The sequence below is a fragment of the Pholis gunnellus genome (genome assembly GCF_910591455.1).
Source record: "Pholis gunnellus genome assembly, chromosome: 20".
NCBI lineage: Eukaryota > Metazoa > Chordata > Actinopteri > Perciformes > Pholidae > Pholis > Pholis gunnellus.
In genome coordinates, this window is record NC_136547.1 from 20,056,779 (window position 1) to 20,072,131 (window position 15,353).

Genomic DNA, 15,353 nt, shown 5'->3' on the forward strand with positions numbered 1-15,353 from the left:
CTTCAGAGTCGACTCGTCTACCTTTTTTTTGAGTCTTTACCGTAATGGCAGGAATAGAAGACGTCATTATGAGACTTCTTCTATGTATTTGAGTCATTTAAATGACGTCCGGGAGAAAGAAAGAAGAGTATTTTAGAATCTGTTATCATGTGAAGGCTGTTTGGTTTCGTCTGTGAGCCGAGTGTGACGGATTCTTCCAGAAGCCTGAAGATCAGAAGCTCCAGCCAACAGATATTCTGTCGTTGTAGAATAAATCCACAAACATCTAAATATTTCTACTAACGCTCCTGATGCGACAAAACATTTGATGCAAAAGAATCCAAACGCGTTGCATCATGAGACAAATTTAACCTGTTTAAACACACAAGAGTCCAATCAGCACCAGAGCAATATTACAGGAGAGCAACACGCTCACACAGATGATGTACTTATATCATAAAGCAAATATGATAAGAATACTTCTATAATATAAAAACATGAAGCATGAATATTAGAGGGATGTTGTGTATTTTTACAGAGATACAAACACGTTTAAATCTGTTCTCAGCCACCAGAGTAATATTAAAGCAATAAAGGATCAATTATATAAAAGTTGATTTTGGCGCATTTCTAGATTAAAATATTACAGTTTTGTACCAAAGAAGAAAACAGTTAAATAAATGTTTCCTCTCATTACATGAACGAGCCGCTTAATGAATGGAAAGTGGCTCGGCACGGCTCGGCTCGGCTCGGCTCGGCTGTACAGAGCGGTGTGTTGCATAGGAACAGAGGAAACTGAGTCTCTGGAGGCAGAAAGAAGCTGAAAACAGACGAGATGCGCTTTAAAGTGCGTGTTTTCAGGACAGAACCGAGTCTGTGTCTCCAAAAGAAATATTCCCACAGTGTGTCAGCAACCATCGGCCACGCGACGAGTTGACTGACTGTAGAGTTTATGTGTAAATCAGAGCTTTTCTTAATTGGATTTGCTTCACTGGCATCATTTTCTGACGCCTTTGCGCAGAAACAGGAGTTTTAAATGTAGTTTCACCTTCATGTTGAAGTGGAAACATTCGGACATTTGGTGCCCAGCTGATAGAAGTTGTGTTGCGTTTGGAGATAAATTAAAGCATTTATATTTCTGCTAAACGGGAGTGATTCAGAGTCAGTGTCGCAGGTGCTTTTGTCTCGTCAGGATCCACTAAAGAGGTCAGAGTTCATCCCCACAAACCTTTACGCAGTAACAAAGAATGTACTCACATGTGAAACTCCTGCGTTGGAAACACTGCGGGTTTGTTTTTGTGTTTCTTTGATGTCACACCATCACCATCACAGCGGACACATCCCACCCGGAGAGGAGGCGCGAGGTGGCCGATCCATGAGCGCAGGAACTCCGCGTAAAAGTGTTTGAAGAAAATCTTAGAGGAAGAAGAAGCTTGTTTGTTTTTTTACATCCAAGCAGACCGATGATGATGATGATGATGATGATGATGATGATGATGATGATGGTGGTGATGATGAGGAGCGGCAGGCGCGCTTCAGTCCAGCCGGAGAGAGGAACGTGCGCACCGGGCAGCTTCACTCCGTCTGCTCCGCTTCCTCCGACATCTTCACAACTTCTTTACTCCTCCGGAGGCTCCAGCTTCCGTTAATCCTCCGGTGATCCGGTAAAAGTCTCCTCCACCTCCGAGAGGAAACACTAACTGATGTTTGTATTTATTCTCCTCCTTCTCAGGTGTGATGATTAACAAGAACCACACGCGCGCTTTCAAAATAAAAGTCCTCTCCTCTCGCAGCTCCAGCTGTTGCTTTTGTTTAGTTTCATATTTTTGTACCTTTTGGAGAAACGAAGTGAGAAGTTTTCCCGTCAGACCGGAGTGTTTGGCTGCGTGTCGGCGCGTCTGTAGGTCGGTCGGTAGGACTGACCGGCCAGACTCCCATCATCCCCGCCGCTTGATCGCCCCACGCACGCGGACCGAGAGAGAGAGAGGAGGGGGGGAGTATCGCGAGGTTACGCCCTGAGTCCCGTCTGTCTCGCGTTGCCACCTCTCTGGTCCTGACTCCTCATTAGAGAAGAGAGAGAAGGTCAAACCATGTACACAGAAGAGTTACTGAAGAACTATGATTAAATATTAATAACCAATAACAGAAGACATCAGGACAAAGAAACATCAATAATCTCTTCAATGTTTATTGGCATGAAAGTAAAAAGAAACAATGTTGCCAAAGTATCAGAAAATGACTCATATACATATATATATACACATATATACATATATATATGTGTGTGTATGTAAACAACAACATATAATATATACTGTGGTTCAGTAAAAATTGATAACAACAACAACAACATATTGATGTTTATCCATCCAGAGCAAACTGCTGTAAACACAAAGAGTCAAAATAAACTAAATATGAAGAATAAAAATGATCAGAAAAGTGTCAAACAAACAAACAATGTAAACATATAAACCAGTTAACTGTACGTGTCATAAATATATAAGAGATTAACAGTAAAGAGGAAAGAGGAGAGAGGAAAGGAGAGAGGAAAGGAAAGGAGACAGGAGAGAGGAAAGAGTGAAGGTGTGTGGAGTTGTGCTGCCCCCTGCTGGAGGACAGATGTACTGCAGGAGGTGGAAATACTCAGTTACGAGTAAAAGTCCTGCATTCAAAAGTACAAATATATATATATATATATATATATATATATATATATACATATATTATTGTATTACTGTGTGTATTGCCTCAATGTTCTAGCTGCTAAATGTCTCATCACATCTGAAGCTGTGGTTAAACATTCTATTTATCTTCTGATTATATTTATCGTCATGAATGTGAATCTGTAAAGTCACCAGATTAATGTACAAGTACCTTCAAAGTGTACTTCAGTCCAGTACTTCAGTAAATGTACTCTGTTATTTTCCACCACCGCTGCTTCAAATCATTACAAATAAAAATCTATTGTTAACTTCTGAACGTATAATATCAGAACTGATTATTTGAGTTTCATAAATAACAGAAATATGTTTTACTGTAAGAAAATGTGAATTATTGACTCATTTTTAATACGATATTCTTCTCAAACAACGACAATAAAAACAACAAGTTCATGCTTGAACAACACGTTTAATAAAGTGGTTAAAGTTAGTATATTAGTATAGTATAGTTTGTATTAATGTCTCTTAGATTAGTGATGAAACACAAAGTGAAGACACGTTTACAGCTGGACCACCAATCAAACCATCACATGAAGAGAAAGATTATTATGTTTATTGTTCCTCATGAAGCTGATTTGTTTTCATACTTTGTCTTTCATAGAAGCCGACATCTCGTTAAGATCATCAAATAATAACAATGAATATTATTATTATAATCATACATCTTATTTAACTCTCAAGCTTTACATCAAAGCACCAACAATAAACAATAAATGACTAAAAACACGTTTCTAAAGATGAATTCTTCAATTCAGAAATGTTCCTGAAACCAGAAGAACAAACGTAAACAAACAGAAAATAACTAAATAAGGTTTCACAAGAGAAACAACTCTTTACTGAACTTTATCCAACAGTTTGCATAAACGGAGTTTATTATCAAACGGATACATTTGTGTTTTCATGCCTGAGGCTGAATAATGCAGCCATTTCTCTCATTAATGTAAGTATATATATATAATATATATAATATATATATTATATATATTATATATATTATATATATATTATATATATATATAATATATATATAATATATATATATTATATATATTATATATATAATATATATAATATATATATTATATATATAATATATATATAATATATATATATTATATATATTATATATATAATATATATATATAATATATATATTATATATATATAATATATATAATATATATATTATATATATTATATATATTATATATATATTATATATAATATATATATAATATATATATTATATATATTATATATATATTATATATATATAATATATATAATATATATATAATATATATAGAGAAGTGATCATTCTGTATAAACGCTTCGTTTAGTCTTGAAATGTAACGGTGAACTTCTCGGTTGTGATTTTAAAGATTATTTAAAACAAATCAAATCAACAACATGACGAAAGTAAAGAAGATGAAACATTGAAGCAGAAGATTTCAGCATAAAAGAACAATAAAGAATTCAGTGAATGATCTGTAAAATGTTTTCCTATAAATGAAGTTTTTATTGCACTAAATTGTTTCCAATGATGCGCTTTAAGTACGTTTATTTATTTCTGAGTGAATTAAGCTTTAATATTATGTTTCGAGTCTTTGTGTTTAGATTCAGGCAACAGAAGCATAAAGTTATTAAAGATCATTTCTCCGGTTAAATGCTAATAAACAAGTTGTGGTCATGTTTCCCTAAATATAACAAAGTGTAACAATGCAGCAGTATTGAAAGAACGGATATGAAAAGAGATTAAATATGTTAATTAATAACATATTGTCATTATGTTGATATAAAACGTAATAAAGTCAACATTATGGCTCCTTAGTTGAACATAAACGTGATTTCTAGAAGACAGAAATACTGGATTATGATTACTTTTAAAAGCTCCTATGTGCTTTATTTGCACGACTGTTTTTAAAAATAAAAACATATTTAATAGATGATATAATCACATTAAGATTCTACACAGACGGGCTTTAGGTTATCTGGATGTAACCCCGGTTCTATGAGTGTTTAGCGCGTAATCCTCTTTGCTCCGCTCTCAGCGTCATTTCTGAAACTAAATTAACATTTTATATACAAATGAACGTTTTAGAAACAGGAAACTCATGAAGTCATTCAAGGAGCAGCTTCGTCCGGCTGCAGTTCAACGTGTTTCCCATCGAGTCGCTCCTCAAGAATTCACTCCTCTCACTCCTCTCGACAGCGTCACAGCCTTCTGGGGAATAAATTTCCATCATTTAAATTCTGAAGGAAAGATGTCGTAACATGAACAACGAGACGTGAACTTACCGAAGCGCTCAGAGTCTAGAGAGCCGGAGGAAAATCTTTACTCATCTTCCTCGTGCACACAAGTCTGAAATCACATTTACACACATCCACCATTTTAGTTGTTTTTATAAAATTACAAACTACATTTTAAATTCTGAGAGAGCTGATATTTAAACTTATGAACTGGAAAATAACAGTTAAAACTTCAAGAAATGGTTCAATATTTTGATAATAGGCGTTCTTGCCAATAGTTTAGCTTAGCTTAGCATAAAGACTGGAAACCGGTGGAAACTGTTAGCCTGGCTCTGCAAAAAACAAAAGAGGAAGTCTCCAGATAGCGACAGTTTAAAAACACTCCGTTGTGAGTAAAAGTCCCGAAATACAAACTTTACTTGTGTAAAAGTACAAACGTAGTATCAGACTCATAGTGCAGGGGAATGGCCGCCATCTTATATTTTAATATATTATGTTAATTTAGCATTTTTGCGAATGCAACGGCTAACGGTTCATGGTTGAGAAAGAACCACATCTTATATAAGCATATAAGCATCACATGTCATAACTCTTTTATGGTTTTTACACAAAAAAACAATAGTTTTGCAAAGTAAAAAACGTATATTATAAAATGTAGTATCATAAAACGGAAGTACTCGAGTGAAGTACAAGAATATTAAACTTGCGCTTCCAGAAAGACGTATTTACATCTTTTAAATCTTGCCGTCATTTTGTTCACGTGACAGACAGAGGCTAGCCGTTTCCCTCCGCTTCCAGCCTTTATGCTAAGCTAAGCTAATCGCTTCCACTGATCTCACTTTGTGGCCGAAGGTTCCGGGTTGAAGTTGACGTCGATCAGCTGTTGATTCTGTTTCATCAGGAGATGAACGGCGGTCGGACACTTCTCTCCGTCGATCTGTTGCTCGTCACTGAAAGACAGTTTTTAATGAACTTAAACAGTAAAATGTCGTCATGAAGTCAGTTATGAATCAACATCCATCTGACATTCGCTAACAACAACACAATCAGCCAGTGTGTGTTTTATTGTTTAAAAACTAAACTTGTTTGACTTTAAAAGTGTTAGAAATGCTTTAAAAGACAGAAAAGAAATAAAAGAAAAAGAAGTGAGCGCTCAGGGCCACCGTACAAAATACACAGAACACCAGGAAATAACAAATAAAAACAACTTCCTTTCAACTAATAACTTGTAATTAACTGCAGTTTTTCATCAACACTGGAAACATGAGGCTTCACAGGTTTTAATATTACAAAGAAATGCAAAGATGAATCTGTTTATTGTGAACATTGATTTGATTTCAGTTTTAAAATGTAAATTGTAAATGTTGGACTTTCACCTTATTGATATTTGATATGTTATATCTGTGCTCTGGTTAAATTATCTTCTGTTATCATAAAGTCTCTGACTATGTATATATACTGTATATATATATACATATATACAGTATATATGTATATGTACGTATTAAATGTCTGTAAAACGTGTCTCACCCTGCAGGCCGGTGCTGGAGGCGCTGGCTGGTCCTGGACTCCTCACAGAGCCTCATGTTGTACCTGAAGTACAACAGAAAGGTGTGTCAGCAAAACATGTGGTACTGGAAGTACACGCTGCAATCTACAAATACTTTCCACTGAAACTCACTGTGAGAACACGCCGATGCTTTTACTGTCCTAATGGACTAGAACTGGGCATTAAAGAGTCTTTTACTTTAGACAGGAAGCACTTTATCTACGTCTTTATTCCAGGAGAGAAGAAGTCTTTACCTGTCTTCCTTTTCCTCCAAATACGGATTAGCATTTTGCAAAAAACTCCTTTTCCTCAGTAGTTTGAGAGTAGTTCCATGTGGACGGATCCGTGAAGTGGGTCTGTCTGGACTTTGCCTCTCTGCTCTACTTTAATACCTTCAGCCTCTCGTCTCTAAAAATAGATTTGTTCCTTTGTCACCACATAAACACAGATTAACCAATGAGACCGACACGGGAACCATTCAAGGAAGTGTAATATAAACTGGGCCATCACATCCCATGTGTTTATACTTCTGAATGTTGTGTTCAGGTACAGACTGGAAGAAGCAGCTTCTTCTGTTGACAGCATGTTATTCAGGGTTTTAATGGTGAGAATGGACTTTGGTTTTCTATGAAATGTCGGATTGGTTTTAATGTTTTACCCAAAATATATATCATAAACCTGATCATGGTCTTAGATCCTCTGATCAGACCAACACACTCTGTTTCCTTTAGACATTTAACTACACAGTCCAGCTTTGGTTCATTCACAACCAGGGAGGGATTACTAAGGTACCCGGTACAACATGACACGAAGAGAGACTTCAAAGGGATACAAAACTACCACAAAGAGACACTAAAGAGATACAAAACTACCACAAAGAGACACTAAAGAGATGCAAAACTACCACAAAGAGACACTAAAGAGATGCAAAACTACCACAAAGAGACACTAAAGAGATGCAAAACTACCACAAAGAGACACTAAAGAGATACAAAACTACCACAAAGAGACACTAAAGAGATACAAAACTACCACAAAGAGACACAGATGCATTACGACTACAAAGAGACAGACTCAGGAATACGAGAGTATTTCCTCCAACAGTCTGATCTTTGTCTCTCGGGGTGAACGGGGTCACATGAAGCTCAACACATCTAAAGTGAAGCTCAGACTCTGAAGCAGTTTGGACTCCAGCTTCTCTTCGGTCATCGCAGACTGAACTCAGATCAGCTCTCGTTTCCACACCTTCAACTGATCTGATGGGAGAGCAGCCAAGTGTCCTCGATAAACTACTAGTACGAGTGGTGCATTTCACTTCCTCCTCCCGCTGTCACAACAAAAGGGAAAGAACGTCACACGCTTTGTTCCAAAAGCATTCTTTGGCACCACTTTCTAATACGACTGTGAAACACTTTGAATCCGTGTTGCTGGAAGAATTCATTCCTGAAGGAAGCAATGATGTAACGAGCGTCACCGATCGAGGTAATTACACCTTCAACACTTGTGCAACATCTTAAATCACATTCTTTAAGTCACGCTGAACGTTTCTCTGGAACTTTGACATTCATTACATGAGCGTCACATCTTTTTCTTTCTTGTGGAACAAATAAACCGGTTTGAAGGCGTCACGTGACTGAAACACGACTCCTTTAATACTCAGATCACTTCAAGTGGAAACAAGAAATCTGAGATAAATTACAGAAATGTTGAAGTAAGAGAGACAATTAAAGTCCGTATCGTTTGTTAAATGTTTGTTCATTTCAACGTTTATTTGCAGCAGGAAGCTAAAATAAGAACTATTTATTTTAAAAATCCACAGTAACTAAAATCATGAGCATTTATCACCTTATATTCATGCAAAATATATTTAAAAACAGCTGTTTTCTGGAGACTAAAGTAAAATCTACAAATTCCACATTTTGCCCGACGAACAATTCAAAACCTAAAGATGTTAAAATATTAAAGTGTAATATTTATTAAGTAAATCAGCACATCACCACCTGTGAGGAGCTAAAATCATGTTTGACATTTTTGCACTAAAAGTGACGATTAATCAAGAGTTGGATTATTAATGCCCGATTCTTTAAGCTTTACTTGCAGCTTCATGTGATTTATTTCCATTAACTGTTTGTAACATCGAGTTCCAGTGAAATCAGATTAAAATGAGCAGAAAGAAATAGAAACGGAGCCGACAGCAAATCATCAAAGTTTATTTCCTGCACATTTAAAAGCAAATAAAAAGTATTAGCATGTTTCTCTGAATGACAGCCCCGTTTATTTTAGAAAGAGACTTAAGCTCCGCCCTCCGGAGACACGGAGCTTTGAAAAAGGACTAAACTCTAGAACCAGGTCCTAGAGAGAGTCGTGTCGCCCCCTAGTGGTGAAATAATAAAAAACAGTGCACAAACATCCCCCCCGCCCCCCCGTTTAAACCCAATCTGTCACTCAAATAAATTAGCTCAGTAAGTTCTGCTCTCATCCATCAGACAGTATTTACACCAGTGCTTCAGCCAGTTGGTTTCACAATTCAAAGAAAACAAAAAGACTCAAATTATTGTCGTTCTGATTTTGAACAGAAAACAGAAGTTCGGACATTTTACAGACGAGAGACGTAGAAAAACAGGCACACAGCGTCAGAGCTGGCTCGTGATGATGAGTTCAGGGTTTAAAGGGCCGTCGATCTCCCGCTCACTTCCTGCTCACGATCTCAGGGAATAAAAGATCTTTAGATTCACAGCGATGCTCGTTTCTCCCGTCCACAACAAAGGTTACGACAGAAGTCTGGAGGCGTCGACTGAAGCGTCGCAGTGAAACGGACGATGTCGCATCAAAACCTCACAGAACACCAAACGCTCCTGCAAGCCGCCTCCATGTCAACTCACTTCCTGCCGTCTGCAGGATGAAGACTGCTACGTGTCGTTTATAAAGTCTGCAAGGACGTGATGAACAGACAGTGAAGCGAGTCAAAGCGTCTCCTGTGCTCACTAGAGCGGAGCTGCAACGTCTGCAGAGCATCTGATCAGATTATTATTACGTCCTAAAGTCAAAGATGTTCAGTTCAAGGTCTCATCAGACCAATAAAAGAGGGAATGGAGACATTTCAGACGTGTTGGCTCCTTTGTTCTTTGACTTTTCTACTTTTAGTTTTAGTCTCCAGCAGAGAGGGAAGTAAACCAACAATCACACGATCAGCGTCAACAAACAACCGTCAGAGAACAACGTGCCGTTTAAACACAAGACACCTGTTTTAGGAACCGTTTCACTTCTGACGGATAAACTGTCAAAAACAGGTGTGTGTGTGTGTGTGTGTGTGTGTGTGTGTGTGTGTGTGTGTGTGTGTGTGTGTGTGTGTGTGTTCAACAGTTTCTAAGCTTTAAGTAGAGAGCCAGCCGTTGCTGTGCTTGGCACTGGTTAAAGTTTTTCAGTAGAGAGGACAGAGTGTGGCCCTGCTCCTCCTCTTCACCCTCCTCCTCCTCATCATCATCTTCCTCCTCCTTCACCGGTGGTGTGGTTTCACCACCGTGTGCTCACGGCGCCCGTCACTCGTCCGAGCCGGCGGAGCGTTTCTGGTTCCTCTTGCGAGGAGATCTCTTTGGAGACGCTTTGTCTGAGAGAGAAAGAGAAACGCTGAGTCAGAAACGCTCAACACAGCATTTAATAAAGCATCTGTACCGCTAACAAGCTCCATTTGCAAAAGTGAGAAACATCAGCACTGCATTTACACACACCTATTAACACACTCCTACCTACCTACACTCACACACACACTCCTACCTACACACAGACACACTCCTACCTACACACACACACACACACACACACACACACACACACACACACACACACACACAGAGAGCAGACCTCACCTCTGCGACTCTGCACTGAAGAGGTAAACATGACAGCGAGGAAGGAGGAGAGAGGAAACAAGGAGAGAGTGAGTGACCTCATGCACAGTGAGGTTAAAGGTGAAACAGGAAGAGAAACAAACGTCAGCTGATTCTGTGAGGAGAGAAAACATCAACGAGATGAAAGAGGAAAAACGTTTCTTCATCGTGAAGCGATTGTTCTATACTTTATTACAAATTAAAGAAAAGTCGACTTCTGAAGCCTTCAACGCATTAAAATAAGCAATAAGCTCGTTCATATCGTTTACTGTGATTTACTGTCAAACACCAAAAATAACTTCTTAGTTTGGGAAATATTAACGTCTTAAAAAAACTAAATGTGCCGACTAGCTCAGCTCTTAATGATGTACTTTAATAAGTTAGTGGTGTGTGAGACGAAGAGTGTGTAGAGGAGTGAGAAGGAGCGCGGAGAGTGAGAGAAGAGTGAGAGAGAGGAGTGAGAGAGAGAAAGTGAAGGAGAGTGAAAGAGAGAGTGAGAGAGAGGAGTGAGAGGAGAGTGAGAGAATTAGAGTGAGAGAGAGAGAAGGAGAGAGAGAAGAGTGAGAGAAAGTGAAGGAGAGTGAAAGAGAGAGAAGAGTGAGAGAAAGAGGAGAGAGAGAAGGAGAGTGAGAGAAAGAGGAGAGAGAGAAGGAGAGTGAGAGAGAAGGAGAGTGAGTGGAGGAGTGAGTCAGAGTGACCTACTGATCTGGTTGAGTGTTTCCTGAGGGATCCAGCTGAGGTCGACATCGTTGTGACTTGAAGTTCCCATCTCCACCTTTGCAGCCGGACGTCTCCTCTGAGAACAAACGGGTAGAAATATAATAATGAATCATTCAGTCTGTAAACAGTCATGTGACAACAGACCAGAGACACACAGAGTTCAGCACATTCTTACATTTCGGTGAATGTTTTGTATTTTTCACAGATAAATGATCGTTTCCTTTCCATGAGACGTCTCACAGACGTTTGTGTTTTAAATATTCGTACCTTTCTGGACTCCATCAGCTGGTGAAGACCGACGACGACCAGCAGCCCGAGGCCCGACAGGAAGACGTACAAGAAGATCCTGAGCGACGGAGAAGAAAGAATAAACGACGGCAGAGACGCAGAACAATTAAATAAACATGACGTCATCACTCACGTCTCTCCGTCTAGTCCGTCCTCTCGCTCCGTGACGGTGACCGTCTGGTTGAACACGGCGTCCTGGAAGATGTTTCCCTGCAGAACGAAAAGAGACGCAGAACGATTCATAAAGGTTTCCTTTTACTCCAGAAGGTCTGACGGACGGTCGGAGATCAGAACTACGTGATCAAAGACAAATCTCACGTTTGATGCCAGCGAGTCAAACTTCACGTCTGATGATTTTTAAAAACTTTATAGAAGACAGAAAGAAGTTCTTTTGATCTTTTTCTTAACACAACAAACAGAAGAACTGCACGATCGACACGTTTCATCAAATCTAAAAGGTTAAATGATGCCTTTAAAGGGTTAAAACAAGACGTTAAGCTCCGCCCTGCAGAGCCTTTCACACGGGAAGACGACAAATAGTTCACTGATTTACACGTCGGGGGATTTCAGTTCGTTTTGAGCCTCTTTAGAGACAGGAAGTCCTTAAAATCTACATTTTAGTAAATATTTAGCTCCCAAATTAAACAGTTAACAGGATCTTCAACCTTTGTTTCTTTATAATACTTAACTTGTTCCATTACAGGTTTGTATAAAAGGTAATAAAGTAGTTTATTTATATGAGATATTTACAGATAATTATAATCCCTCCTCTCTATAGTGGAGGTTACAAACAGACACGTCACACCTCTAGAAGCTAGAGATGATACACGATAATGAGCTACGAGCTGGGACGTCTCACGTTTCCGTCCTTGTAGTTGAGGTTGATGACGAGTCCGAACGGCCGCCCGCCCATCGGCTCCGCTGGGATGAAGGAGTACTCAAAGGTCGCCTGTTTGAAGGCCGGGACCGCGATGCCGAGCTGGAGGGCCGTGAAGTTCTGGATGTAGAACTGGTAATCCTGAGAGGAGGAGGAGAAGAGAAAGAAGATTCTTATCTGGAGCGCTCAACTCACGAATAGAGAAGTCATAATATGAAATGTCGATAACATCAGTTTTTATTCATGTTTACTAGAATCTCTCACAGGTTTATAGCTACGAGACTAAAATATCTGTTATCATCACGTTTCCTTTTACTTTAAATCATTTATAGTTTTTTGCATAAAAACACACAATTGAAACGATTATGAAGTAAAAGATTGTATTTTAATTGATCTATTAGAAGTATAATAATGTGTTTAAAGCTTCATAATTCATCTCTAATATCTGTTTCATATTCATGTGAAAACATCTTCAAACTACTGGATTCATTCTAGTTTATCACCAAAACTACATTTTACAGATGACATGTGAACACATCATGATGACGTTACAATGTAGCTTCAGCCAGTACTCATGTTCACTGAGCAGAGCCTGAAGGCATCATGATGTCACTGAAGTGAACCTCCGCTGGTTAGCCGTTAGTGGTGCTGCTAACGTTACTAGCGCTCCTCCTGTTGGTCTAAACACTGATTGGTTGTCCTGAGAGGTTAAAGGTCGTGGTTGGAGGAGGACCTACCTGTGGGTAACGGAAGGAGGCGTCCAGAGACTCAACTACGAAGTTCTCTGGTCCTTTGTTGGAGAAACCGAGGAGGAACTTCACGATCTCGTTGGCAGGGAAGTCTGAAGAAGAAGAAGGAGGAGAGAGGAGGAGAAGAAGAAGATGAAGGAGGAGCCGTTACACGTCTGAAATATTGTGTTTCCTTTACTGACGTCTAGTTTCACCAGAGCTGTGGTCAAAGATGATCTTAACCTTCATTACCAACATTGGAATTTAATTTAAATTGTGGGGCGGCACTATCTCCTTTCCTTTCATTAAGGAAGGCCCAGTGTTTCCTTTGCTTGAGGAGATAAGAAAGGAGGCATTGAGGCACCTTTCCTCTGCATTTAGAGGATTCGACCGGCTCTTATACTTCTCTTCAGAGGAAAAGAGTTCTTACCGTCTCCTTTGACGAAGAGGATGGTGGTGTCAGCGTTGGGAGAAGCCTTCACTTCTCCGACCAACGCTTCCTCTTCTTCTTCTTCTTTTTCCTCCGTCTACGAACAAAAACACAAGTTTAACTTCAACAGGAGCCTCATGTGAGGTAATCTCCTCACTCGTTCACATCGTTTTCCTTCTCTCAAGAAACAGTTTTTAACTCCACTAATTAACCCAAATGTGCCGAAAATAAAATGTCAACAGCTTTCTGATTCTCTACGATACAATGTGAATGAGCTACCGGGACTTTAATTAGAAAATGATTTTCACTTTTTGAGTTTATAAAACGGCAGAAAAGGAGGAGGAGAAGATGAAGAAGAAGTAGAGTGAAAGAGTTTTTGTCTGACGGTTAAAAAGATATTTAATTTAAAACTCATAGAAAAGGCTAAAAATACTCATATTAGCAGAATTTTAGCTTCAAGACCAAGATTGTCAAACTTCCTGTCTGTTGACTTTTAAAACTATAATTATAAACAGAGAAGCATTTAAAAAAAGAAAATAACTAAAGATGTTCATATTAACTAAATAATCCACGTGTTTAATCACATTAAATCCCTCCAGCGTAACAACAGATGAATGATGTTTTAAAAGAGAAAGAATCATACTAACGATGTGATGATTATGTTTTCTTTAGCTCACCAGCTCTACGTTCTCGTCGTCTTCCACTTCGGCCTCGTCGTCTTCGTCCGTCACGTCATCCACGACATCTTCATCCACGGCCTCAGCCTCCTCATCCTCAGTCAGGTCCTGGGCGCTCGCCATCGGCCCTGATGGAGCATTGTTCAAAATAAAATAAACCATTCAACATCAACACATAACACTTCATCCTTCAGTTTATCACAAACATTCAACATCAACACATGAAGGAACACTTCATCCTTCAGTTTATCACAAACATTCAACATCAACACATGAAGGAACACTTCATCCTTCAGTTTATCACAAACATTCAACACATAACGGAACACTTCATCCTTCAGTTTATCACAAACATTCAACACATAACGGAACACTTCATCCTTCAGTTTATCACAAACATTCAACACATAACGGAACACTTCATCCTTCAGTTTATCACAAACATTCAACATCAACACATGAAGGAACACTTCATCCTTCAGTTTATCACAAACATTCAACATCAACGCATAAAGGAACACTTCATCCTTCAGTTTATCACAAACATTCAACATCAACACATGAAGGAACACTTCATCCTTCAGTTTATCACAAACATTCAACACATAACGGAACACTTCATCCTTCAGTTTATCACAAACATTCAACATCAACACATGAAGGAACACTTCACCCTTCAGTTTATCACAAACTGTTTCTGAGATGTAGTACAGTAAAGAGTACAATATTTACCTCTGAGATGACTGAGTGACAGCTAACGGAGCTACTTAGCTCCGAGGCTAACAGCTAACAGAGCTAGTTAGCTCCGAGACTAACAGCTAACAGGCTAAGGACACGTCAGTCTAAGCAGGCGGATAAACGGCATGAATTTGCACACGGTGTATTATAAACGTCAACTATTAAACATAGAAAATAAGAGAGCAATTCATTTAAATATGTTATAAACTCCACGGAAGAGTGAAAAAGCACCTCGTTTTTATATATCCAGTTACTTTGAGCTAGCACATGTCAACGGCTTTCCGTTAGCCGAGCTAGCTAAAACTAGCATGTTGAAGCTCATTAGCTAATTAAAAACAGCTCAACCACCGCGAGCCGCCATATTTAAGACTTACCTTTGATGAGGAGGGTGGCCGGGAAGGCTAACAGCGCGAGCAGCAACAGTTTAGGGAGACACTTCATCATTTTTGAAGGCGAAATCAGTGCGTTTTCTCAGTCAGTGTGTAGAGAGACAGCCAGGCTGTGTGAGAGCCG

General features: G+C 38.9%; 1 protein-coding gene and 1 long non-coding RNA gene across 4 annotated transcripts; both read right to left on the reverse strand.

Moving 5' to 3' along the window:
• Positions 1-3,998: 3,998 nt before the first annotated feature.
• On the reverse strand, positions 3,999-6,850 carry LOC306712217. Its single transcript, XR_013767550.1, has 5 exons — positions 6,753-6,850; positions 6,480-6,542; positions 5,789-5,899; positions 4,998-5,061; positions 3,999-4,923 (listed from the first exon to the last, which is right to left on the reverse strand). It is a non-coding gene; the product is annotated as an uncharacterized lncRNA (long non-coding RNA).
• A 2,075-nt stretch (positions 6,851-8,925) lies between these two features.
• On the reverse strand, positions 8,926-15,353 carry ssr1 (signal sequence receptor, alpha). 3 transcript variants are annotated; one of them, XM_079181384.1, is made up of 10 exons: positions 15,215-15,353; positions 14,103-14,230; positions 13,426-13,516; positions 13,005-13,108; positions 12,250-12,408; positions 11,524-11,600; positions 11,370-11,448; positions 11,085-11,178; positions 10,365-10,379; positions 8,926-10,105 (listed from the first exon to the last, which is right to left on the reverse strand). In XM_079181384.1, the coding sequence occupies exons 1-10, from the start codon at positions 15,282-15,284 to the stop codon at positions 10,038-10,040; spliced, it is 885 nt and encodes a 294-aa protein (XP_079037510.1). In that variant the 5' UTR covers positions 15,285-15,353; the 3' UTR covers positions 8,926-10,037. The 3 variants fall into 3 exon arrangements, with proteins under 3 accessions (XP_079037510.1, XP_079037509.1, XP_079037511.1); XM_079181383.1 differs by having other exon boundaries at positions 13,426-13,522; XM_079181385.1 differs by lacking the exon at positions 10,365-10,379 and having other exon boundaries at positions 13,426-13,522.

What these genes read in the sequence shown, in the direction of transcription:
- ssr1 (XM_079181383.1), bottom strand. Translation starts at nt 15,284, where the DNA reads ATGATGAAGTGTCTCCCTAAACTGTTGCTGCTCGCGCTGTTAGCCTTC. An exon ending in GACGGACTAGACGGAGAGAC is followed by an intron (nt 11,449 to 11,523) that starts GTGAGTGATGAC and finishes TCCGTCGCTCAG; the next exon opens with GATCTTCTTGTACGTCTTCC. An exon ending in AGCTGATGGAGTCCAGAAAG is followed by an intron (nt 11,179 to 11,369) that starts GTACGAATATTT and finishes GTTTGTTCTCAG; the next exon opens with AGGAGACGTCCGGCTGCAAA.